The sequence below is a fragment of the Elephas maximus genome, chromosome 9 (genome assembly GCF_024166365.1).
Source record: "Elephas maximus indicus isolate mEleMax1 chromosome 9, mEleMax1 primary haplotype, whole genome shotgun sequence".
NCBI classification, from domain to species: Eukaryota; Metazoa; Chordata; class Mammalia; order Proboscidea; family Elephantidae; genus Elephas; species Elephas maximus.
Genome location: NC_064827.1, coordinates 79,310,353 through 79,335,542, shown reverse-complemented (window position 1 = coordinate 79,335,542; position 25,190 = coordinate 79,310,353). Strand labels below are relative to the sequence as shown.

Below are 25,190 nucleotides of genomic sequence, written 5' to 3'. Positions count from 1 at the left end.
CCATCCCCACATTTTGGGGATTGGATTCATGCCGATCTGTATCACACACTTAGCAATGAAGGGGGGATTTACCAACTTTGCCCCTTATTTAGTGTAGGCACAGTGCCTGGCACATGTAAGCTTGTTATCATCCAAAGCAGGCTGTCTTTCTCCTGAGTAAGATAGGGAGTTATCAGTGGAGAGAAATCAGTGTACAGATTGATACCAAGGTCACTCATATATTTATTATTTATTTATAAATAGGATACATATACCCGTATATCCCTTCCTCCCTGCTCCCCTCCCAACTCAGCCATGGCTGTCTAGAAAAAAGCTTCTGACGTTTTCTCTCTGGAAACCCTGAAGGTACCCTGGTTGGGCTCTCACTGCTTCTCATATTCACATCTGCTTGTTCTAGCTGGTCATGGATGAAGGGCTCTGAGCCCTCTGCTCAATCATTCACATCAAGATCAAATTCTGGATACAACTCTTTGGTGGTGACACCTCGGATCACAGCTGAAAGAAAGAAAAGGGAGGGAATGTGGCTAAAGCCCTGTCGCCAGTGTCACTGCCCTCACCAATCCATGACCGATACTTGTGGCTTCAAGTCAGTGCCCATACATGCACCTTCTTTCTCCCCTAGTTGACTAAGATAAGGTCCTTGCTGCTCCTTACAGGCCTCTCCCTGCCTGGCTACCCTAAAATAACAGCTCACATCTGAGCTCCTACACGTGCCAGGCACTGCGGTTAACGCTTGACCTGCAAGGACTCACTAAACCCTCACCTCATTTTGCAGGGGAGTGAAATGTAGCTCCCCTATAATCCATTCTCCACATAGAACAGCTAAAGTCATCTGCCTGAAAAACTGGATCTTATCCCATCCCTGCTGAAAAACCCTGACTCCTTAGCATGCCCATGTATGAAGCCTTGCCCATTCGGAGCCTCTGTGATGCTGTTCCTCCTGCTGTTCTCCCTCAAACACCCTTCCTTTCTTCCTTCCTTCCCATAGAAGAGTTCTCAGAGGTCTTCCCCCGCCACCTGCTTCTACCTCCATTTCTGTCCCTTGTTTCCTTCATAGCACTCAAATTTATAATTAATTAGTTTGTGTTCATCTACTTATTGACCAGCCACGCCCCCACTCCCACCATGAAAACCGAAGAGTCTGGTTCATCCAAGTGTTTCCAGCACACTGTAGAGTGCCAGGCACAGAGCAGGTGCTCAATATTTGCTGAATAAATGAAAGAGGTGAGGTTGCTTGCTCCAGATCCTGAACTGGGTTCCAATAACAGAGCTTATGTTCTTAGGCACTAGGCAACACTCCCCTCACATTCCTTTCTCCTTGGATCCTTGTCAACCTCTTCTCTTCATCCATCTGTATTTCCTTCCTTCTGTTTTCTTCTCCTCCTCTGGGACCCATTCCCCAATGGAACAGATAGAGAAGCCCTCCCTGCCATGGAATCCTGGATGCTGACAGGCATTTCTGGAATGACTGCTAAAACAAATGCAGTTGGACAGACAGCCCTACCTCTGAACACTATACCAAATGAATACCAGAATGCCCACCAAGTTGAGCTAGTTGATGGCGCTGAAAGGCTTTTATGAGGCTATCTACACATTTCCTTATCTCCAAGGTGTCTGTGCCTGGGTTTAACCCTCGCATAGTGATATTTTTGTTCAAATACCACTATGAGCCACAGATGGTCACCCTTGCCTTTTCTACCTCTTTAGCAAGTCAGCCACTTGAGGCAAAGATGGTGTCTCAGGCACTCTGGGGGAGCCCATGCTCAGACCTGTCTGCAGCTCCAAAGCAGGCTCTGTACTTGGGAAAAGCAACCCAGGAAAACAGATAAGAGTTATATACCTGTGGGTGGCCAAGGAGGGCAGGGGCTGGTAAGAAGAGGAGTAACGGGCCATGCAGGGAGTGGGGCAGCTGAGACAGGTGAGAGAGTTGGCAAGTGAAAAGGCCCAGGAGCAAAATCTAGTCATCCTTTGGGAGTGGGGACTCCCTCCAAGCTCAGGTTGCTCCTCTGGAGTCCTGCTGCTCACCTAGTTTTCCCAGCAGCATCTGGCCTACATCTTTGATGTCATTATACTCGTGGAGCTGGGAGATATGGTCCTCCAGTTCATCCACACTGTAGCCTCTGGGGAGAGGGATAGAGAGAGATCCCTTAAGAAAGGGGATGATGACCTAAGGCTCAGGCAGTAATGAGGCATCTGTTTAACAAATATTCACTAAAGACCTACTAGGTACTAGGGACCGGAGATATAGTAATGACAAGACAGGCTCTGCCCTCATGAAACTTACAGTAGGGCAGGGTATCTGCCTAGTCTCTCACTCCTGGCAAATGCTCCCTGTACCCTTATGCTCCCCAGCAATATTGGTACTATATGACCCTGACCACAGCTGAGTGGCTCACAGATGGGCACGTGATCCAAGCTGGCTAGTCAGATTCCCTCAAATGTGAAGTGCAGATTCAAAGACTGCTCAGTCTCTACCATGCGGCTGGAGAAAGCTGTATGGGAAAAGCCAGGAGCTATGGAAAAGCCAGTTTCCTCAATGCACTGAAAACCACACCTGTAGAGAAAGAATAGAGCCTGTGTGCAGACGGGGCAGAGAATATGGGCCCTAGAGAGAGACTGGGAGAGTGACTGCCTTCACTCCTGATTGCTTTCCAGGTCCAAGGTCCAGGCCTCCCACCCGCTGAGGCCTGACAGCCTTCCTTCCTGAAAGGCCACTGAGACACCCTGAATGCAGTGACACAGTCTTGTTTTTACACTAAACCAGTATGACCGGGTTTCAGTTACTAGACACTAATCAAAGTTATCTCTTAACCATGTCAAGGAACTCAACAAGACATACTCAGATATTAATTGAGAGATCTCCTTGTCCAGCACGTCCCTCTTCTCCTTCAGTTTCTGAATGTCAAGCTGCTGAGAATCCTCACTGGCCCCATTGGCCTGGCCAGACTTGGGAGATGGCCGCTGAGTGGCAGAAAAAGTCATTAGCTGGACTGACCAATTATCCATGATTCAGAACCTACAAGTTGTCCCCTAATAGCACCTCTTTTCCTTCTGCCTTGGTAATAGGAGGCTCCATCCCTTCTGAATAAGACTACGTTTCCCAGCCTCCCTTGGAATTAGGTGTGGCCCTATGATTAAGTCCTGGCAAGTGGAATATAATCAGAAAGAGTGTGTGTAACTTCTGGGAAACTTCTCTTCAAGGGAGAGAGCGTGCCTTCCTCTGGCCTGTCCTCCTTCCTGGCATGTGGGTGTAATGCTGGAGCTGAACAGCTATCTTGAATGATGAGATAAAAGCTACATTTTGAGAAGTGGAAAACAGGATAGAGGCCTGGGTCCCTGATGATTGTTTAAGCCACTGTTATTTGGAGTTTTCTTTTACAAACCCAATCCTAATAGACTCACCCTGGCCCCCAATCTGACCCTAGAGGATGTGCTTCAGGACATCTTTTTGGGTTCTCCTTTCAAGTCGGCTATGTCACTGGATTTATAATCTCATAACAAAACACTTCCTTGGGGCTACAGCTCATTTTTGCCCTTCTCGCCTCTAAAAGCTTCAAAGGCCATTGCCTGGTACATGGCTAATCTTCAGGAAATACACATTGGATGAACTATCTACACATGACACAAGAAAAGATCGAGGAAGACATGGTTCCTGTTCTTATGTCAGTGGCTTTTAACAAGTCAGTCAACAAATATTGAGTGAGCAAACAAATATTGACTGAGCACTATCTGCCAGGCACTGGGATAGACTCTCAGCTCAGCAATGGATAAGGTGTCAAACCTGGCTCCTGGCTTCATGGAACGTATAGCCCAGCCTCAAATATAAAACACCCAATTATGCTTTTCCTCCAGCTATCTCCATTTTGTATTAAGCTCTGCTCACATGCCACCTCAACAGAAAGGCTTTCCCTGACCACCCTGTCTAAAATGGTAACTCCTCAATCATTCCCTATCCCTTTGCCATCATTTTCAATAGCATTCATCACTAACGGACATATACATTTCACCATTATTATTATTACCATTGTCTGCCTCACTGAAGTGTAAACTCCATGAGGGCAAGGACTCTGTTCTGTTCACTTCTGATTTCAGTGTCTACAATAGTGCCTAGCACATAGTAGAAATTCAATATTTATCAAATGAATGAGTGAATGAAAAATAACTAACCAACTAATTACAAGTGTGAAAAGAGCTCTGAAATTGAAGTTGAAGTACAGGGTGCTAAGGGAATGTTTAACAGGACAACCAGGAGTGGCTAGGTGTCTCTGAGAAGCTGAACCCTAAAGGATGAGTAGGCATTAACCTGGCAAAAAGATAAAGTATTCCAGACAGAAGGGACAGTAGATTCAAAGGTCCTAAGGCAAGAGAGAACACAATGTATTTCAGGGAATGAGAGTGGTTTCAGTAGGGTAGAATGGGATAAGTGAGGGTTTAGTGGTGTGAAAAAGAACAATTATAATCAACTGTGCTGTTAGAAAAGAGGAGAGATAGAGCCCACTTCGAGAACCTGGGGTGCCACTGACAGACACGAGATGGCTGGAGAGGGCACTGGTTTATGGTTCTGGTTAAGATGCAGAGTATGGTTTCAGACTTGGTAAGTGGAAAGGCAGAGATATCCTGCAGACAGCTGTAAGTATCCAAAGAGAGGCCAGGGCTGGAGAAAGAGATGGGAGAGTCATCTGCACTGGGGAGAGCTGAAGGTGTGGGAGTGAGATCTTTGAATGAGTGTGCAAAATAAGAACACAGTGAAGATGGCAGAACCATGAGAAAAGGCTCACATTTATATAAAGAGCAGCAGGAGGCAGATAAGCCAGTCAAGAGGGCGAAGAAAAACTGAGGAAGAAGATCAAGACAATGGACCTTCAAAGAGGCCCAAAGAGAGAAAGCAAAAGGTATCAGTAAAGGGTACAGGTTCTGGAGTGAGACTGCTTCAGTTCAGACCCCCACCTCTGCCACTCTCTGACTGTGAGACTCAAGTTCTCTAGATCTCAGAGTCCTCACCTGTAAAATGGGGACTGAGAACAGCGCCTGCCTCAAAGATTGTTGACAGGATTCAGTGAGATGATGTATGTAAAGCAAGCTGATTGGAACAAAGTGAATGCTAATAAAGACTTGTCTTTAAAAAAGAAAGGAATAAATCAATATGAATAAGAACAGCATGCTAGGCAGTCAAGAATCACAGGGAACACAAAGACTGATCTGAATTTCTCTGAGAAAAAACAATACCAACATACCCCCTCCGCAAGAAGCTCAGTCAATCACTGTTTTTGGCAAACTCACGACTACCCACCCATGTCATCTGGGCTAACTCCATCTTGTCCTTCAGGCCTTGCCTCTGACCTCACCACCTCTGGGGTGCTTTCCTTGTGCCCCGCCTCGAGTCCGGGCTACCCCTCACAGACCTGTGCTCAGACTGTCCTGGAACTCTGCCTGTTCATTCTCCTCAGCCTGTGGCTCCAAGAAGGCAGGCACACACCTGCAACCCCGGTGCCCAGCTTGAAGAAGATGCTTAACAAACGAACACCAACTCTTTCACCATTTAACTTGAAAGTGGTGGTAACCCCATGGTGGAGAGTGAGGGAAGAAGTAGTCTGCCAGAGTACTAAAGGAATTGACAAGAGTCAACCTCAGCGTTTTCCCGACTGGAGAGTTCTGGGCGTTTAAAAGCTGGGGTCGGTGAGATACCCGGTGCGGGAGAGTTAAAAATGCATCTGAGGAGGCAGGGGGAGGGTAGCGGGGGTGGAATTTCAAGCAGAGGATTTGGCCTCCAACAAGGCAGGGAACTGCTTCTTCTTCTAAGCTTGGGGGACAGGAGGAAAAAGATAGGTGCAGGGGTGAGAAGCTCAGGGATCGAGAAACGATCTGGAGTTTCTCAGGAGGTCAGCTGGGGGAATACCTAGAAGAGGGCTGAAGGTGGATCAGCTGCTGTTGGGGATGGAGAGGAGGTCTGGGAGCAGCCGCGACTTACACGGTGGAGGGAAGAGCGAGGTGTGGGTGTGTGAGGCTGGGCGGGCGGGGCACAAACATACTCACAGGGGATCGGAAGGCCCCGCGGCAACTTTTGGAGAGTCCGGGTTGAGTCCTGGTGAGGAAACCGAGAGAAGGCTGGTTGGGCCTGGGGTCGGCTGTGGGAAATAATGGGTAACGTGGGGTGTGGGGGGAGGAACAGTTGCGAAGTTGGAGCGACCGGGACCGGATCCAGCCGTAGTGGGTAGAGATGGATCCCAGGATTAGGGTAGGTACCCTCGGGAAAGGGGGGGTTCTGATGGGTGGGTAAATGTCTGGACCATTGGTTGGGTTCTTTGGAGATGGTGTGTGGTCGAACGGGGGGGGTTTGAGGGGACGAGAAAGTCTAGGGCAGAGTTGTGAGGAGTTAGGAAAGTATCCGCTTCTGTCCGCTCCTCGCCCACCTCCTGAGCCCTGGGGTCCCGGGCCCCCGTTTCGAGGGGGTCTGCAGTACAGGAGAGTCCAGGATGAAGATCAAAGAGAAAACCGTGATGGCGGTCAGAAACGGTTGCAAAGCCAGCTGCGCGCGCACCCGGGGGGCGGGGGGAATCAAGTCCCGCCCCAAGTGGGAGGAGCCAGAGGCTGCGCGTGCTGCTTTCATTGTGACCCCCACATCTACCCCGGCTCGCGGAAGCTTTGGCCACGCCCCCTTCGCTTTAATCTTTCTCATTACCCAATGGGCTGGGAGCATTTAGGCCACACCCACATTCTAGCTGCCTATTTAAGCCCTGGTCCCGCCCTGCCCTGGCTCAGTCACAAAACTGCGCGGTAACCTCCGGAAGTAATTCCGCGTTGGTTGCCGGGACTGATGATGTGGCCCCGATTTACCCCGCCCCTTGTCGCTATGTCGGAAGAAACCCGACAGAGCAAATTGGCCGCGGCCAAGAAAAAGGTAAAACGCTCCGGGTCGCGGTTCCCTGACCCAGCCCGAGGTCCCACCGACGACCGCACCGTGGCCAAGAGTCTGCTGCCCCGAGACACACTGGGCGAGCCCCTCGGCGCCCCTTGGCGACCCCTCCAGTCCTCTCAGCCAGTCCCGCCCCCTCTATTGCCTAGCACCCGCCTTCGCCCGTCGCTCCCGGGTGACTTTGAGCCGGTGACCCCCGGGCCCCCCCCCCCCGCCGGGCGCAGCCCTCGCCTCCTGCCACCCAGAACCGGGCCTTCTTGGGCTCCCGGTCTCCTGGGACCTCAGTCCGGGTCCTGCGTTTCCCTCCCCCCTCCCACCGCTCCGGCGTCGGTAAGGAGAGGTGGAATGTAGTTACGTCACAGTTCCCTTCGGAACTGTCATTACTGCCGAGACCAGCCTTTGATCTTCCGACCCAGTCCCCTAGTGTCTTCACCCCTTTCGGTTTCTTTGGTTGTGGGGCAAATTTCTAGTTGGAAGGGGACACGGGACTACGGGAACTAGGATGGAGGGGTTTCACGCTCCCTTGCTATGGGCTGTACCGCATCCTTAGACATTGACAGCATGAAAAACGTACACCTCACCAAAGATCTCTAAACATTTACATTGCTGGGTGACAGTGGGGAGAAGTGTTTGGTTTGGTTTTCTCTCAGGTTTCTGCTCTCCAGAGAGACTTTCAGATTTTTTTTTTTTTTTCTGTATTCTCTACCTCACAGTCTGATTCCCTGTGATTCTGGGATCAGAATCACCCTCAATCAGTGCTCTCTGGAGTCAAATCTGCTTATCTTCTGTAGAACAGATCCTGGGAAACTGAACTTCATAAGTGGGAATCTTTCCAAATCATCTTCTCAACGTGGGGTGCTCTGAGGAGTGCTTGGGGTATGAAAAGCCACAGGATAATTATGGGACATCTTTCTGAAGCATCAGTTTTGCTTGATTCTCTTGAAAGAAAATCATTTTGTATTAATGTACTTAGGATGACATTTGTAAACATTTGTAAGATTATAATGGAATCCTCCCTGAAATGAGGTTTGAGTTGTTCTCTTTCTGTTATGCTCGCAGATTCACTAGGGGTGTGCCTTTACTTTCTTGTGCCATGAGATACATTGATGGAAAAGTACTGACCTGACTATCTAATAGATGGGGAAAAAAGGACCCCGATGGCTGATTTCTAAAGCACACAATGTACTGTTCTTGCCCGTTTAATGTTTATTTTTCCAGCTCTACCTCTGGTTTTGCTCCCTGGCAGCTACTGATTCAAAGCAAAACCTGAGCTTGAAGTAAGAAGACTTAGTTGAAATTTCATGATTGCCTTTTTTTTTTTTGGCCATGTTATCAATCATTTGGCCTTTTTGCATCCATTCCTTCAGTCATTGAATGAAAGTTATAGCACCTTGTAGGGTTGTTGGTGGCATTAAATCAGATGGCATATAAAGAGTACTTTGTAAACTGTAAACCCAGACCCAGTTCCATAAACTGTAAAGTAGGATGTAAATACAGAGGCTTATAGTTCTCACGAGCATTACTTTTTTTTGTTTTTGCAGTTGAAGGAATTCCAGCAAAGGAACAACACTAGTGTTCCTGCAGGAGCGAAGAAGAAACGGAAGATCAAAAATGACGGTAGCCCCAAGACAACAACTTCTGGTGGTTGCCAGCCATCTGAGGATGTGAGTCTTGGCTGACCCAGCTCCTGGGGGTAGGGGTGTTGAAGTAGAGGGTAGTGGCTTGGATTGTGGAAGAGAAAGTGTCAGCTAGTTAAAAATTCTGGCTCTGAACCCCACCTCTCCCACTGCTGCGGTATGATTTTGGGCAAATCGTTTAAACTCCTTGCACTTCTGTTTCCACATCTGTAAAATAGGGGTACAGCACAGGGTTTTTATTGAGTTATTTATATTTGTGAAGTTTAAATAAAAATTTTGTTGTTTTTATGTAAATTCCGTAGTACAGGGTTAGGTACGGAGTAAATATTCAATAAATGGTAGGTGCTGGTTGAATTATTGCTTGTTTTCCTCATCCCCTGCCTCAAGGGAAGCCAAGCCAATGAGAACAGCCACTTGCCATTATGCTCTTCCTTTAGAAGTGTCAAAAGAGCCCCAGGATGTGGTGAAGAGAGCCCCAGGCAATAAGATTAATAGATCTGGTTTCTGAGTCATCTTTGCCACTAGCTTGGTTGGTGACCTAAGGAAAATTGCTTCTTCCCCTGGGCCTCAGCTTTGTCATCTGTAAGATGATACTGTTGGACCAGATGAGCATCTTTCAAACTGTTTAGCTGTAACCCCCTTTGTTCAGTGGACCCTTACTTGAAAGTCTGGTTTTTAAAGCAGAGATAGAGGCCTGGAGCCCTGCCAGATTCGTCCCCCCAACATCATGGGCCCGAGGAGAGGGTCCAATGAGCACATTAAGAAAAGAGCTGCATTGGTTAGGTGATTCCAAAACTTCTTCCCAACCCACCACTCTATGTGACCATATCATTCAGTGGACTTTTCTGTTTGTTTCCATTGAGTTCTGCCTTTGGCAAGGCAGCAAGTGGCTGTTTAGAACGATGGCACAGGCCATGGTGTTGATGCCCTCCTGGACCGTCTTCAGCATCCCATTTCCCTGAACCCAATTCTTCCTTCTCCTCTGACTTTCTTGCTGCTTTCTAAGCCAGTTCTCTCTTTCTTCCCCTTGCCCTTGTTTTTCCCTTTTCACCTCCTGTAGATTCAGGACATTCTGAAGGTGCTGGTGTCCGACCTTAACCGCTCCAATGGGGTAGCGCTATCCCCATTGGACAAGTGGAAGGTGAGGCAGTGCCAAGACCGCTCTCTGGCTTGCTCTCTCTCCCAGCTGTGCATGTCCCTGAGGCTTTCTGATTTGTGGTTGCTTTGCCTCTGGCTCATTTTATGTTGCTGTCATTAACCCTGACCTATTCATGTCTCCTCTTCATCTGCTTGGTTGATTGGGTTTTTTTCCTTACCTCACATCTTTTGTCATCTTGGAGAAGGTGAGATGCATCTTGAAGGTTCAAGTTAATTTGGAAATAACTTTAGAGCAAATATATGGGATTTGGGCCTTTCATGCCTCAAATATGAGTGCCCAGTGGTGCTATCAGACTAGAAGAAATAAAAATAAAACAAAAACCTTTCTTCAGCATCTGTTTCCAAAAGAGACTGATAGATCATATAGAAGTTTGTGATTTTTAGGATTGCTTAATTCATTTTGGTTTGAGAATAGGGAACACAGGATTAAGAGAAAGTGAGTTTGCATTATAGCTGCAAGGATTGAGGTTATTTTTTTCAGAGGATGTGAGGTTAACCAAACAGATGAATGACCAGGATATTCTGCCCCTTGATCTCTTTGAAAACTCAACTAGACTAGACTCTTGCCATATCCATTGGGCCCTTGTTAGCAAAGGCACTTTGCTAGACACTGGAGAAAGTAGATGAATGTTGAGGGGGCCCAGCTCCTCTGGAATAAGCAAGGGGGTATGTGGCAACATTCCAGATGCCCAGCTGAACGGACTTGAGGCCAGCTTGTTAAAGGTGGGTACCTTTTGTCAGTGCAGAGAGTGGGAGACGTGGAAATCCCAGATGGAGGGAGTGAGCAGGTAGCTTTCGGGGTTAGGGGCTCACAGAGCACCTTCTAGTGAGGCAGGGAGCTGGCATGGCTGCGTACTGGGAGTACGTAGGACTAGGAGATGACCTCCTCTGGATGCAATATTGGCACTTCCTTCTTGACTGACTTGCTCAGGAGACATCTGCCAAGCCAGAGGAGTACGGCTGAAACAGGGCTAGACCCCATTGGAAATATAGGCATGGGGACAGGGACTGTTGGCCAGTGTTAGAAAGGTTTTTTAAATCACTAGGACTGTTCACACCAAGTCCGTCAGGTCTGTCAAGGTGCTATGGCTTACCTTATCGACTCAGGGGAAAGATGGTATGGCATGGCATGGCATGGCACGGCACGGCGAGGCAGGCACAGGCCTAGAGGAGTCATAGAACTGTGTTTTGCCTTTGCTCTCAGTGATCCAGTTGTTAGTGGGTCTGGGGCCTCTGGTTCCTCTTCAGAAGAATAGTAGTCTGTCCTAATGTTCTAAGAGTCTGTGCCCAGGTTCCTCTGTTCTTTGGAAGTAAAGATCCTTATATCTCTTTTTTGTTGTTGTTTCTAAACCTTCTCTATATCAATAACTGTTTCCCAGTGAAATTTTCTACCCACTAATGCAGGCCTGTGATTGGGGCATCCTTGGTAGAGCTGATATTTCCAGAAATGGGGGAATAATGGAGAGAGAGAGAAAAAGAATTTAATGGGCTATAACATTTTGAAGGGAAGTGAACTTTTTTTTTAAACTCCATACTTGGTTATAAGACTTAAAATCATGAAAAAAACTTGGTTGCTCACAAATAGTCACTTTATATTTAAAAATGTAAGGCACAGGGAAAAACTAGAAAATACTAGGGGAGAATTGATTTTATCTCCCAAAATCCTGAGAAAAATACTACCCCTCTGAGCTTTCCTGTATCTAATCCTAGAGATAGTGGGAACCCAAGATGCCAGGAGGGACCCAAAGCCTGCCAGAGTCCCCCAAAGTCTCAAGCCTGACCAGCTGCTGAATTCCTACTATTATTACCTGGTAGATTCAATTGTAGAAGTTGCTGAGGCAACACCAGGTTCTAGGGTCAGAGGTCACAGCACAGACAATAAATGTGCAAAGACAGCTTGGCTCACCCTGAGTCACCCAGGCTCTGCAGCACTTCCTGTGAAGAGTGAAGTAGATTTGGGTTTTCAGAGGCCAGAGCTGTAGGTCCAGAAAACAGGCAGCCCTTTCCTCTGAAGGAGGTGTGGTCTCTTCTTCCCCAGACCGAGCTTCCTTGGCCAGGCTCTGGCTCCGTAGTACTCGTCCCTTGTTATGTTTCACCTTGTCAGCCATCTTTCCCATTCTCTTTGTCCACCTGGCCTGTTGGATGTCAGAGGAAACGTCTGAGCCAGAGGTTTGGACTAAATTTTAGGCTTGAGCCTAGAGAGAGGGTGGGGTGGGGCTCTGGTCAAACGAGTGGGTCCAGGTGGAGAATCCTAGTCCTAAATCCTAGGATTGTTCTCTAGCTGCTAGTCACAGAGGAGAGGTGTGCCTCCCATGGCCTCCAGGATGCCAAGAGTCAAAGGGTAGACTTTTTACCTCTAGTTTCTGAGGAATTTTTTTAGTCATATAGATGTTTCTGGAGCTAGGAGGTTGAAGTGGGGATAGTGGACGTGAAGTGGCTGTGATTTATTTCCTTTTTACCTCCAGAGAGCAGGGAGAAGCTTCTAGTTGGGCGGCTTCTTTCTAGGGAGAACCAGGTCCCCATGTGCTCATGAAGGAGTTTGTGCAGCCACTTCTTTGAGCTGTGGCCATCTAAAATGCTGCAGAGTGGCCTGGGCCTGGGCAAGCCAAACCTACACCCCACAGGGGCTCCCAGCTGCAGAGTGGCCTGGGCTTGGGCAAGCCAAACCTACACCCCACAGGGGCTCCCAGCATGTATGACTGTTATTCTGACTGCAGCAATGCCTGTCCTACCCGCTCTGTAACCCTGTGTCCATGGCAGCGAGGCACCTTCTTTCCTGCATGGCCCCCTAACCTCTATTCTGTTCTGTGACAGGCGCCCAAAGATCGCACCACTCCTACACCGGAACCTGGTAATGACACCATCACACCTGGCGGTGTCTGTCCCGCCAACGCTGATTCACTTCATGCCAATAACATGGCATCACTTCAGGTTTGTGCTTCTTCCCCCTTTGCCTGCTGCCCCACTGTATGTTCACCCCCATCCTCCTGCCCCTAAAACTAGACCTACTTTGGATTCTGTAGTACCTTCTTCAGGTAGCTTGGTTCCTAGAGCCAAGTGTTACTCCTGAAGCCCAGGGTAGGGGAGGCCAAGACTGGGCTTTTCCTTGAGGTTTGGGGATGTGGAAGGTTGTTTAGAAGGAGCTTGGCTCACCCTACCTTTGGGCAGCTCTCACCAGAAATTGAATGACCACCTCATATGTTTCTTCCCAAACAGAACCATGATGCAAACAATGGTACTGACTCCATGGCTGAAAACCAGTGAGTATCTCCTATCGGGGCAGCAGTCCCTAGGCTAAGGGAGTTGGGACATGCCACTGCCCATGACCCCCTCTTCCCCATCAAGCCACCTTCATCCCTGACCCCTTGTGCCTCCATCCCCAGGTCTCTGTCATCTACTGAGAGCCTGCGACAGATTTCACAACAGCTCAATGGGCTCGTGTCTGAGGTACCCCAGAAACTGGAGCCTGGGGGTAGGGAGTGGGAAAGGAAAGTATGATAGAAAGAAAGTGAGGCTGGGATTCACAAGAGGAAGGGCAGCACAGTATGGTGGAATGGTCATGGGACCTGTCAACTTGCTGGGTGATGTTTGGCAAGTCACTGCTTCTCTGAGTCCCCTCTTTTGAAGCTGTAGAAATGTAAGAGTTGGACCACAATATTGGTTACATCATTTTATTCTGCTGCAGAAGCTACAGAATGAGAGTTGATTGGCAGGGGAGGGAGATAAGTGCCAGGAGAAGCTGGCACAAGGGAATATAAGAAGAGGGGGCCAAGTTGGGCAAAAAGGAAAATTTTGCCAGTTGGTAGGGAAGAAAGGACATTGGATGGCTTAGGCATTGAGGGGGACAGAGAGCATATCCATGTGAGCTCTTCTCTTCTAGTCGTCATCTTACATCAATGGAGAGGGCCTAGCATCTTCTACTAACATAAAGGATCTGGAGGTAAGTGGCTCCGGACCATGGCCTAAGTAAGTGGACCTTGCTGGCCAGCCCTACCCAACCTCCTCCCACAATGGGGGCTGGGTGCCCCCTGCCAGCTGAGACAGCCCAGATACCCCCCTCAACCCTAATGATTGCTCTCTCTACCTCTTCCCCCAACCTTCCTCCAATTCCTCCTCCTCTCTGCATGCGCCTCAGAACCGGTACCAAGAACTTTCAATTGCCCTGGAATCGAGTACTCTAACAAACAAACAACTCAGTAGCAAGATAGAGGAATTGGTAAGAGTCCAGTGGGGTCCCCTGATTTTATGCTGCCAATCCTGGGCTCCAGTTTATCTTTGGGCTCTGAAGAAAAGGGATGGGGGCCCCTGGTACCAAGGGAGACTGGGGTGCTGGGGGGCCTAGGTCTCAGCTGGAGGGACCCCAGAGCACTGAGCATGCAGCATGGCTCTTTCCTTTGCTTTCCTCTTTTCCCACTTTGTCTTCTCCAGACACCCCCACTTGAGTCCTCCCCACACTTGTCCTGGGGCTGTTGCCTCTCAGTGGAAGCACTAGCCTGACTGGTGTCAGGACCCCTGTATACAGCCCCTAATTTGCTCTGTGTTTGACCTTGGACAAGTCAGTGCTCCTCCCTGGGTTTCAGTTTCCTGAGTAGGAGAATTAGATGGTGTCTAAGGTCCCTTCCAACTCTAAAAATGAAAGTTTTTAAAGTCCACTTGAATGTAAATGTCAGAGAATAAGGATCTTGTGTATCCGTTTCATTCCCCTGTCCCCGCTATTAAGAAGAGTACCTGGTCTGTAGTATGTGCTCAGTAAATATTTGTTGACTGAATGCACCCTTCCAAGTCACAAGCTGGTAGAAGCATAGCGTTTCCCTTCTCAGACTCCGTTTCTAGAGGTTTATGATACTGTCCTTTGAAAGGAAGCCAGATTCAGAGAAAAAGCCAAGAAAGACCCAAGTTCTCTTTCCTTGGGAACTTGAGAAGAGTGTCAGTTCAAGTCCCCAGTAGAGTGTGAGAACTTTTCATTTAAGTCCCATTTCTGGTCCCTAGCCCCCTTCTTTCTTGGTCTGGGGACTGCAGTGGGGGAGGACCACCTCAGTCACCTTGCTTTTGCTCTCCCCACAGAAACAGCAAAACCAGGATGTTATGGACCAACGAGAAAAAGTAATGTGATTTCTTTGTTTGCTCATTACATTGATGATAAGTTTGGGGGAGGACTCAGAAATGGAAGCCTCAGACTTTTTGTCCACTCCCATGCTAAAGAAATAAAGGGCTCACCTCCTCTGCTACCCACCCCCCACAGCCCCTGATAACCTAGGGCATTGATGGGCCTGTTCTGGGCCATTGGTGGCATTCTGGGGACATGTCCTTTCGTATTCCATTTTTGCCTCATCCCAGTGAGGGATGTTTTTCCCCCTCATCCTACAGGATAAAAAAGAATTTGAGCAAAAGTTTGCCAAGGAACAAGGGGCTCTCAGAGAACAATTGCAGGTCAGTGGACTCTATAGTATTGCGTCATATCCTCTAGAAAACATTTCTTGTCCTCTTTTTCATCGCTTGTTCATCTTTTCTCTCACAGGTTCACATCCAGACTATCGGTATCTTGGTGTCTGAAAAATCAGACCTACAGACAGCTTTGGTCCACACTCAGAACGCAGTCCGACAGAAAGCAGGTGGGAATCTGGGACACCCCCTAATCCTTCCACCTGCCCCACTGTCAGCCCTTTGGTGGCATTCCTTCTTTGGGCTCCCATCTCCATTCCTCTCTCATTCCAGGAGAATTAGAGGATGTTGCCAATCGCCTGAAGACTTCCCGACAGCGCGTAGGAGAGCTCGAGCGGACTCTGTCATCGGTCTCCAAACAACAAAAGCAGGCTGACAAGGCGAGCCCCACCACCCACCCATCCACTTGCAGCCCAGCTTCCCAGATCGGGGAGTGAGCCTGAAGATTTCTTCTGTAGGATGGGGTGTCTTGCTGCCCAGAAAGCAGCACAGGACGTTTCTTGCTGCTTTAGTTGTGTGGTTCTTAGAACCAGCCTAGGGATGAGTGGGCTGCCATGGGTGAGTTGGGGGTTGCTATCACTGGGTGAGCACTGGATCCAGAGTTCGAGTCCTAGCCCTGCCATTAACTGGTTGTGGGACTTGGGCAAGTGTCCAACAGAAGGGATACAGTGCTTGGGCTGTGAAGGTGCAAAACAGTATCTTTAATATGTTACATTTGTGTAGAAAGCAGGGAGAAGTGTGGATGTGTATAACATTCACAAAATATGTCTAAAAGGATTCATAAAATACTTAAGGGGAGAGGAATGGGATGCCTGGAAGACATTTTACTTCTCTGCCTTCTGAGTTTTGGACCAGCTGAATGTATAATTTATTTAAAAAATGAACAAAAGGTTAAAATACAAAATTCAATTCCCCCACTCATGTCTGCCTCCCCCTCAACCCCAGGGAAAAAAAATGTAGTTATAGAGTCAGACAGACCTGGATGGTCAAATCCTAGTGTGCCTGTGTGATCTTAACCACTAATATTTAGTTTCTTGTGTCTGTAAAATAGAGGTAATAATAATAACTGCCTCATCTGGTAGCTGTGAGGATTAAGTGGAGTCACGTGTATAAGATGTTAGCGTGGTACCTGGTAAAGCACTCAGTAATGTTGGCTGTTCAAACAGTGACGATGATGACAATAATAACAGCAATATTGTCTGATCTCTCTGCATCTCTGTTAACTAGCTGGAAATTCGATCTCTTTATCTGCTTCTTCCATCCTTACTGAGCACTTATTAAAAATAAATGAGGACATGGGCCTGGAAATGCTTTGAGAAAAATGTAAAGTGGGATTCAGGAAGTGTTATAGTTACTGTTGCTGTTGTTATTAGCATGAGAGGTACATCTTCTGCCTGCCAAAACTTGACTTAACCTTTCTGTATATGCAGTACAACAAGGAGCTAACTCAGGACCGAGATAGCCTCAGGCTGCAGTTACTCAAGCAGAGGTAGGATGGGGGAGGTGGGACGGCAGGTCTGGGGGGCCTTAGCTCAAGTGCTATGGTGGGAAGTGGGAGGGATACAAGTGAGCATGGCGAGAAGGTTGTAGAGGCTTGGAAGTGTAGAGTCCCACTGTGCCACGACTCCTTCTGTGGCCTCAGACAACTCATAGCCTCTCCGGACTGACACTTTGACTGTCTTGATTTCCGGAGTCCCTTCCAATGCCACTGTCTGTGGCAAGGGCAGGTGGGTTGATCACCAAAGTGATGCTTTTTGTTCTTTATTAATGCCTTTCTCTACTTTTCACTGGCCACAGCAATAACAATGAGGACCTAACGCAGCACAACTCTGAATTGACGGAGAAGCTCCGAGTCTTGGTCAAAGAGAAAATAGCCATGCAGCATGGAATGGAGGAGCTGCAGAAGAAGCTAGAGATGTCAGAGCTATTGCTACAACAGGTAAGGGGTGAGGAGTTCCAGGGAGTCCAGCCTCATCCAGCTGGGGCCAGGGCTTCTCAGCATCATCCTGACCTCCAGCCAGAAGCTGGGAAATTTGGATCCTTGTTCTGGTTCTGCCATAGAATCTCCTCCAGAAAGTGATAAATATCCATAGACTTGGGCTCTGCCGAGACCTGCAGAACCAGAATCTCAGGGGCAGGGCTTTTTTTTATTTTGTAACGCATCCTGCTTGAAAGTCATTGTTTTATAGATTACATTTCTAAGGCTGGCGCATGAGGCTCTTTACTTCTTCCTGGAGGCCAAGCCAACACTTCGGCTAAGTAGCCGCCAGATAGTCAGGGTGCCTGGGTCAGAACGCCTCTTCTTCTCCAGTTTTTCTTCACACTGAGCATTACTGTGCCTTCATGTAACTTTCTTCCACAGGGGTCTCCCACCTGGTCTCCCCAGATCTAACCTCATTTTCTCCATCCAGATCTCTAGTGCATCTGATAGAAGCGAGGTTTTACAGCAGGCCCAGGCAGAGCGAGCAAAGCTAGAGAGCCGTATAGAACAGGTGAGGCTTTGCAGAGGGAAGCATGTGGGGGGAGGATGACCCCAGGTAACCCCAGGTGGCTAGGGGCAGGTAAGGACTAGCGACAGCCCCTCCTAACTCCTGGGCCCCTTCTCGCAGCTCATGGAGACGGTGAAGAAACTGCAGTTAGAGAGAGACCACTATGCAGAGGCCCTGAAAACAGAGAGCGCCACTTGGCGGCAGCAGGCACAGCAATTGTCAGAGCAGGTAAGGTCTGACCCTTTGTTTCCCTCCCCATCCTTAGGAGGTCGCTTGACCTTTTTGGGCTTCTTTTTACTTAACTGTAAAATGGAAACCATATCACTTGCTCTGGTGTGCAGCCAGAGGTGGGTGCGTATGTGTTTATAGACTTTATTTTTAAGAGTAGTTTTAGGTTTACAAAAAAAATTGTGCAGAAAGTACAGAGCTCCCATGTACCCCGTCTCCCTCATACACAGTTACTCCTATTACTAACATTCTGCATTCCTGGGGTACATTTGTTACAATCGATGAGCCAATATTGTTACATTATTATTAACTAAAGTCCATAGCTTCCATTAGGGCTCACAGTTGGTGTTGTACAGTCTTTTGGATTTTGACAAATGTGGTTTTGTTTTTTAGAGGTAGAGGTAGAGAGGGAGATGGTAGCCAGAATCATGGTTCCATTCCCTGCATGCCTCCCTTCATGTGTTCCTTCTCCCTGTGCCCTGGGCAGGTGCGAACATTGAGAGAAGAGAAGGAGCATGGAATGATTCGGGTGCAGGAGCTGGAAGCCAGCTTGGCTGAACTTAAGAACCAGACAGGTAGGCTGGGGCTAGAAACCTAGGAGTAGGGTTGGTGTCAGAGGGCTCGTGAGGGAGGTAGCTTAGAATATGGACAAGTGAGGAACTGTGGTAAAGAGAAAAGAGAGCTGTACCAGGAGTTGGCACGGACTTGCTGTGTGTCCTTTGGCAAGTCTTATAATCTCTCTGAGCCTCAGTGTCCCCATCTGTAAAAAGGGGATGGATTACCCACTACCAAATACCCAGAGTTGTCTGGAGCATAAAAATAATGAAGAACTGTATTTGCAAGTGGCCTGAAAGCTTGAAGATTATATAGGCATGAGGTGTTATTAGCAAGGAAACAGGACTTGGGGTGAGAAGCATGGATTAGGAACTGTGGACCAAGAAGAGGACTTTTTGAGACTACAGAAGTGAGAAGCCCTTATCATATGCTTCCTTTCTTAGCTGTCCCCCCACCCGAGGCGCCTCCTGTGGGGCCCTCTGAGGAGGAAAAGCGGCTGCATGCGGAGGCTGAACAGCTGCAAAAGGAGCTAGAGAAACTTACAGGGCAGCTGCAGTTCCATTTGAAAGACAATGAGACCCTGACTCGCCAGAATGAGGAGCAGGGGCAGCGGCTTAGGGAGCTAGAGCGGATAGCTGAGTGCTGGAATGAGCAAGAGGCCGCTCGTGAGAAGATTCTGGAGACTATGCAGAATGACCGCGCCACCATCAGCCGTGCTGTCTCCCAGAACCGCGACCTCAAGGAGCAGCTTGCTGAGCTGCAGGATGGCTTCGTCAGGCTGGTGCGCAGCCCTGCGTGGCTAGCCTGCCCTCCTCACTCCTTACTTGCCAAGTCCCTTGGTGCAGGGCAAGACACTTAACCCTCTGGGCCTTTGTTTCCCCATCAGTAAAATGGGGTGTATAGACCTCGTGTGAAATGGTGCCTATGACAGCACCCTATGAACCAGAGAGCCCTGCTTGGCTGATGGGGGTGAGGGGGGACTATTTTCCAACCTGCCTCCACCCTCACCTGAGCTATGGGAGGCGAGGTGGACACCAAGTTCTGGGGGCTCCAGCTGCATTGGGTGGCTGCTGATTACTTCTCTCTGTCCAGACCAATGAGAATGTGGAGTTGACTAACGCCCTTCAGTCGGAGCAGCATGTCAAGAAGGAGCTGGCCAAGAAGCTGGGCCAGCTACAGGAGAAGCTGGGGGAGCTGAAGGAGACGGTAACCCCTGCCCCATCTGAGAACGGCTAGGAAATAGGCACCAGCTTATGGGGAGGGGAAGTGCTTCGTCCAGGGATGAAGCTGGGTGCCAGGGCCAGGACAGAGAGCTAGCTTTAGTGGGGGAGGGGCATGGATGGGAGAAGTGGCCACAGAGCCCATGACTGTTTATTTCCCTGCCCTCTGACTTTCAGAGTTAGGTAGCCCCAGGCCATAGATCATCATCCCATCTATAGCCACTGAGTCCCTGCTTATAGGGAAAGAGGTGGTGGCATGATGGAGGGGTTCTTATTCACACCTGGACTCTAATCCCAGTTCCACTGGTCATTATTCACTTTGCATATCTCAGCTTCGGTTTCCTTGGTTTTAAAGGGAGATTAGCATTTTCCTCATAGAGGTGTTGAGAATGAGATGACAAATGTAAAGTATTAGGCACATACTACGAAACCCTGGTGGCGTAGTGGTTAAGTGCTACAGCTGCTAACAAAGAAGTTGGCAGTTTGAATCCACGAGATGTTCCTTGGAAATTCTATGGGGCAGTTCTACTCTGTCCTGTAGGGTCACTGTGAGTCGGAATTGACTCGACAGCAATGGGTTTGTATTTTTTTGTTCTATGAACTTAACAGATGTTGTTTGGTTCTCTCTGCTTTTCCACCAGTCTGTGGCTTAAGGTGATGAGAAAGAAGGTTATGAGGTGTGAGGATGGTTGTAGGCATGGGACTCTGGGCAAGGGAGATAATCACTTAGGCCACTGAGCGAGGAATCCAGGGGTCTGGGCAGGTGGGAGAGCCCACAATGCCTATCGCAGGGGCCTGTGCCTCCCCTTCCCTCTATGGCTCAGAATCTGGGAGGAAGGTATACCTGTTCTCACTCCCAGGGTCTTCCCACAGGTGGACCTGAAGAGTCAAGAGGCTCACAGTCTGCAAGAGCAGCGAGACCAGTATCTGAGCCATTTGCAGCAGTACATGGCCACCTGTCAACAGCACGAGGCTGCATATCAAAACCTCGCCTCTGAGAAGGAGATGCTGCGCAAGCAGTTACTGCTGCAGTCTCAGCTCATGGAACAGCGGCAACATGAGGAAGTGCAGAGAAAGATGGCAGCTGAGATGGTCCACCAAGAGTTGCAGCAGACCCAGGTAAGGGAATTGCTGAGTGCTGAGGCCCTGAGTGTGAGGATCTGGTCACCTTTGCCCTTTCTCACTCTCTTCCTTGGCTCCTTAGGAACGCCTAGAAGCTGCCATCCAGCAGAACCAGAAGCTGCAGGCCCAGCTGAGCCTTATGGCTCTGCCCGAGGAAGGTAAATGAGACTGCCCAGAGGGAGAGGAGAGAGGGAGAGGGGGACTTTGAGTATTGTAGAATTGAGCTAGAAGAGGCTTTTAGGATAGCTGATTGTTTTCCTTCTGGTGAGTGGTTGGCCCAGGGTTGCACAATGAGGCGGTGGCAGAGGTGGGCCCTGAGAAATTTCTGGGTCCACTGCACCTCTCTTGTTGGTGGTCTGAGGATCCCTATGCTTGCTCCCAACAGGAGATGGGCTGGACAGTGAAGAAAAGGATGAGGAGGCTCCCCAGGCAGAGCTGAGCATTCCTGAGGACCTAGATAGCCGAGATGCCCTGGTGAGCTGGACTCTTCCCTGCTCCTTCTCTGTCCTACCTTTCCTGCCTCTCTCTGTGATCCTCCCAACACCTCTTGGTTTTCTGACCCTCTGATTTCTTTTGATCCCTGTACCTCCCCTGGGACCTGGTGGATCAGACACCACTCCATGTGAGCCACAAAGGCCCAGAGAGGGGAGGGGCTCCTCCTGCCTCCCTGCCCAGTTTTCTTCCTCACTATTCTTTCCACAAAAGCACACATGTATCCCTTGCCTGCAGGTGGCCTTCTTTAACTCAGCCCTAGCCAGTGCTAGGAAAGAGCAGGCACAACTGAGGGGGCAGCTAAAAAAGCAAAAGTTACAATGCCAGCAGTTGGCACACCTAGAGGCCACATCCCAGCATGAGCCAAAGATCCCAGCCCCCAGGACCGGGGAGGACAGTGTGTCTGGGGAGACCCACCAGGCCCTACAAATGGCCATGGAGAAGCTGCAGGTGAGCAGGTGTCTCTTGACATGGGTGAAGAAGGTGGGGGTAGGTTGCTCCTGCACCCTGACCCTGTTGTTTGGGCTTAAGGGCCAATTTACAGGTGTCATGCGGGAGAAAATAGAACTACAGGAACGCTTGAAACAGCTAGAACACCGTTGCATCCAGTTATCGGGAGAGACAGATACCATCGGTGAGCAGAGACGATGGGGATCATGGCAGGGAGAGGTGCATGGTGGATCTGAGGGAGCTCCAGTTTCTGAGTCCCGCCCACCTGCCCTCCCTCTCCCCAGGTGAGTACGTTGCCCTGTACCAGAATCAGAGGGCAGTGCTGAAGGAGCGGCACCATGCCAAGGAGGCGTACATTAGCCGGCTGGCTCAGGACAAGGAAGAAATGAAGGTAAGGGACCTCGGACATCTCTTCGGGCAGGAGTGGAGGCAGGGGCTGGGAAGGGGGCAGGGGTAGGAATGCTGAGTACCTCTCCCTCCAGGTGAAGCTGCTGGAGCTTCAAGAACTGGTGTTACGGCTGGTAGGCGAGAAGAATGAGTGGTATCAAAAATATCAAGTTGCTTCCCAGAGCGCTACTGTTGATGAGCACGGAACAGTGCCCCCAGCCCCCCAGGAGCTTGAATCTGCTGATGGGCAAGGTGAATAGGGCCCTCAGAAGGGTGGGTGGCAGGCAGGAACAGGGGAGAGCATGCATGTTGCTCAGAGCCCTGCCTCTCTCTCTTCTCAGGCCTCCATGAAGTAAGCCTGGCTGATGATGTGGAGTCTGTTCAGGAAGGGACCTTCTCAGTCCAAGCTGGTCCCGAGAACCCCACCGCCCAGCAGATAATGCAGCTGCTGCAGGAGATCCAAAACCCACAGGCACGCCCAGGCCTGGGCAGAAATCCGTGCATTCCATTCTTTTATCGTCCTGACATTAACGAGGAGGTAAAGGTCTTGATGATCTAAACCTCACAGTGGGGTCGGGGACTCTGTCCCCACTCCTTCCCGACACCCTTCTCCATCACTCCTTACCTACTATCCCTTTATCCTTAGAGTAGCAAGATAGGGATCCTGGGTAAACTCTCTGCCTGATATAGGGAGGTAAACAGGTGCACACATCTTGATACATTAGCCAGGCTTATTGTTCATCTCTGGGCTATGGCTGTTTTGTTCAGAAAAACCAAGAGCCCTCACCAAGCAGTCCTTTTTCCAGGGGGCTTATATCCTCTATGGGGGCCGGGGGGCTGCATCCTCCATTCAAGAAGGCCCAAATATCCCATAGTCAAGGCCTGGGATCAGGCATTCTATTCTAGACGGGCTCAGGTATCTCTGGTGGGGGGGCCTTGGGTATGTCTGTTTAAGGGGGGAGGGCTAGGATTTGTTTAAGGGGGGGGGGTCCAGGCTTTATTAAAGGGTGGGGGGAATGGTAATCTATATAAGGGGGGGACTTGGAAATCTTTTGAAGGTGGCAGAAAGAATTATCACCATCCATCCCAACAGGGAACTTGGAAATCTCTTTAAGGTGGCTGACTTGTAGCAGAGAAAACTAAAGTACCATCTATCCAAACGGGGAACTTGGAAATATACTTAGGTGGGAGACTTCGATTCTAGCAGAAAAACTTACTAAGATCCATTCCAACAGGGAACTTGGAAATCTCTTTAAGGTGGCTGACTTCTAGCAGAGAAATCTGAAGTACCATCTACCCAAATGGGGAACTTGGAAATATACTTAGGTGGGAGACTTCAATTCTAGCAGAAAGACTTTTTACCATCCATTCCAACAGGGAACTTGGAAATCTCTTTAAGGTGGCTCTCTTCTAGCAGAGAAAACTAAAATACCATCTATGCAAATAGGGAACTTGGAAATATATTTACAGTGGGAGACTTCAATTCTAGCAGAAAGACTTAGTACCATCCATTCTAATAGGGAACTTGGAAATCTCTTTAAGGTGGCTGACTTTGAGTAGAGTTAACTAAAGTACCGTCTATCCAAATGGGGAACTTGGAAATATTTTTACAGTGGGAGACTTCAATTCTAGCAGAAAGACTTACTACCATCCATTCCAACAGGGACCTTGGAAATCTCTGTAAGGTGGCTGACTGCTAGCAGAGAGAACTAAAAGTACCATCTATCCAAATGGGGAACTTGGAAATATACTTAGGTGGGAGACTTCAATTCTAGCAGAAAGACTTCTGTGTAAGGTAGGGAACTTCTGTTCTAGCAGAAAGACTCATTACAGGATTTAGAAATCTGTTTAAGGTGGCACACTTCTATCCTAGCAGACTTATTGCCACTCATTCAAATGGGGAACTTGGAAATCTGCTTCAGGTGGCAGACTTCTAGCAGAAAGACTTCTGTACCATCAATGGCAGGCATAGTAAAGGTGGATTCTGCGCCATCTAGTCAAGGGCAGGGGTGGGGGTGGCATTTGTTTTAAAAGGGAAATCTTCAGAAACCTGTTAAAGGAGGGAGGAAGGCATCAAAATTAGAGGGGGACTCTCATGAACTCTACTCAAGGAAGGGGGAAAGCATCGAAATAAAGGGGAACTTACATGAATCCTCAATTTCGTTACCTTTCCCCTTCCTTGAATAGAGGATTCGTGGGAGTCCTCTTTAAGTGCCTTCCTCCTTCCTTGAGTAGAGGATTCATGCGAGCCCCTTAATTTCTCGATGCCTTCCCTCTTCCTTGAATAAGGGGGGATTCTCATGAACTCTATTCAAGGAAGGGAGAAAGCATCAAAATTAAGGGGGACTCGCATGAATCCTCAATTCTGATGCCTTCCCCCTTTGAATAGAGGATTCCTGCGAGTCCCCCTTAATTTCTATGCCTTCCTCCTTCCTTGAATAAAGGGGGACTCTCAAGAAATCCGTATAAGGATGGGGGAAAGCATCGAAATTAAATGGGGACTCAGGAATCCTCTCTTAAAGGGGGGCAGGCATCTCCTTTAAGGAGGGATGCTCCAGCATCCTCTTTGCAAGGGGGGGCCCAGGTACTCTGTATTCAAGGTGGGGGACTCAGCCATGTCTGTTTAGGGGGGGACGCTCAGGGATGCTTTATTCAAGTGGAGGGGGCTCATGCATCCTCTATTCAAGGTGGGGGGTCATGCATTCTCTATAAGGGGGGCTCTGAACCCTCTATTCAAGGGGGGCACTGTACCCTCCAGTGGGGGCTTCAACACCCTCTATTCAAGGAGGAGGGCTCAGGCCCCCTCTCTTTATGGGGTGGGGCTCAGACATCCTCTATTCAAGGGGGCTCAAATATCCCCTTTTCAGAAGGGGCTGAAATATCCTCTGTTATGGGGAGGCTCAGACATCCTCTGCTTGGGTTCAGGCACCTTCTATTTATTCAGAGGCAGTTTGTGGCACCAGCGCATACCTTCTCACCAGCCAGTAGGGGGTGACACTCTTACAGGCCCTGGGACTCACTGCAGGCCAGGGAAGGGCATAGTCTGGTAGCAGGAAGGGCTTCCCTACCCCAGTGTATATACTGTATCTGTGTAACA

The 25,190-nt window shown here is 49.0% G+C and overlaps 2 protein-coding genes across 5 annotated transcripts; one reads left to right on the top strand and one right to left on the bottom strand.

Moving 5' to 3' along the window:
* Positions 1-204: 204 nt before the first annotated feature.
* Positions 205-6,607, bottom strand: SWI5 (SWI5 homologous recombination repair protein). Its single transcript, XM_049894996.1, has 5 exons — positions 6,411-6,607; positions 6,034-6,082; positions 2,840-2,961; positions 2,026-2,120; positions 205-495 (listed from the first exon to the last, which is right to left on the bottom strand). Exons 1-5 carry the CDS (start codon positions 6,605-6,607, stop codon positions 431-433), a joined length of 528 nt encoding a protein of 175 aa, XP_049750953.1. The 3' UTR covers positions 205-430.
* Positions 6,608-6,784: 177 nt separating this feature from the next.
* On the top strand, positions 6,785-23,034 carry GOLGA2 (golgin A2). Of its 4 annotated transcripts, XM_049896264.1 has the most exons (27): positions 6,785-6,898; positions 8,455-8,577; positions 9,611-9,691; positions 12,523-12,639; positions 12,925-12,968; positions 13,092-13,155; positions 13,589-13,648; positions 13,844-13,924; positions 14,773-14,811; positions 15,076-15,138; positions 15,227-15,320; positions 15,424-15,530; positions 16,581-16,639; positions 16,948-17,089; positions 17,562-17,642; positions 17,760-17,867; positions 18,355-18,442; positions 18,866-19,203; positions 19,515-19,628; positions 20,516-20,761; positions 20,847-20,922; positions 21,150-21,238; positions 21,494-21,706; positions 21,788-21,890; positions 21,991-22,097; positions 22,189-22,345; positions 22,435-23,034. In XM_049896264.1, the coding sequence occupies exons 1-27, from the start codon at positions 6,815-6,817 to the stop codon at positions 22,650-22,652; spliced, it is 3,096 nt and encodes a 1,031-aa protein (XP_049752221.1). In that variant the 5' UTR covers positions 6,785-6,814; the 3' UTR covers positions 22,653-23,034. The 4 variants fall into 4 exon arrangements, with proteins under 4 accessions (XP_049752221.1, XP_049752222.1, XP_049752223.1 ...); XM_049896265.1 differs by lacking the exon at positions 9,611-9,691; XM_049896266.1 differs by lacking the exon at positions 13,844-13,924.
* The last annotated feature ends 2,156 nt before the right edge of the window (positions 23,035-25,190 follow it).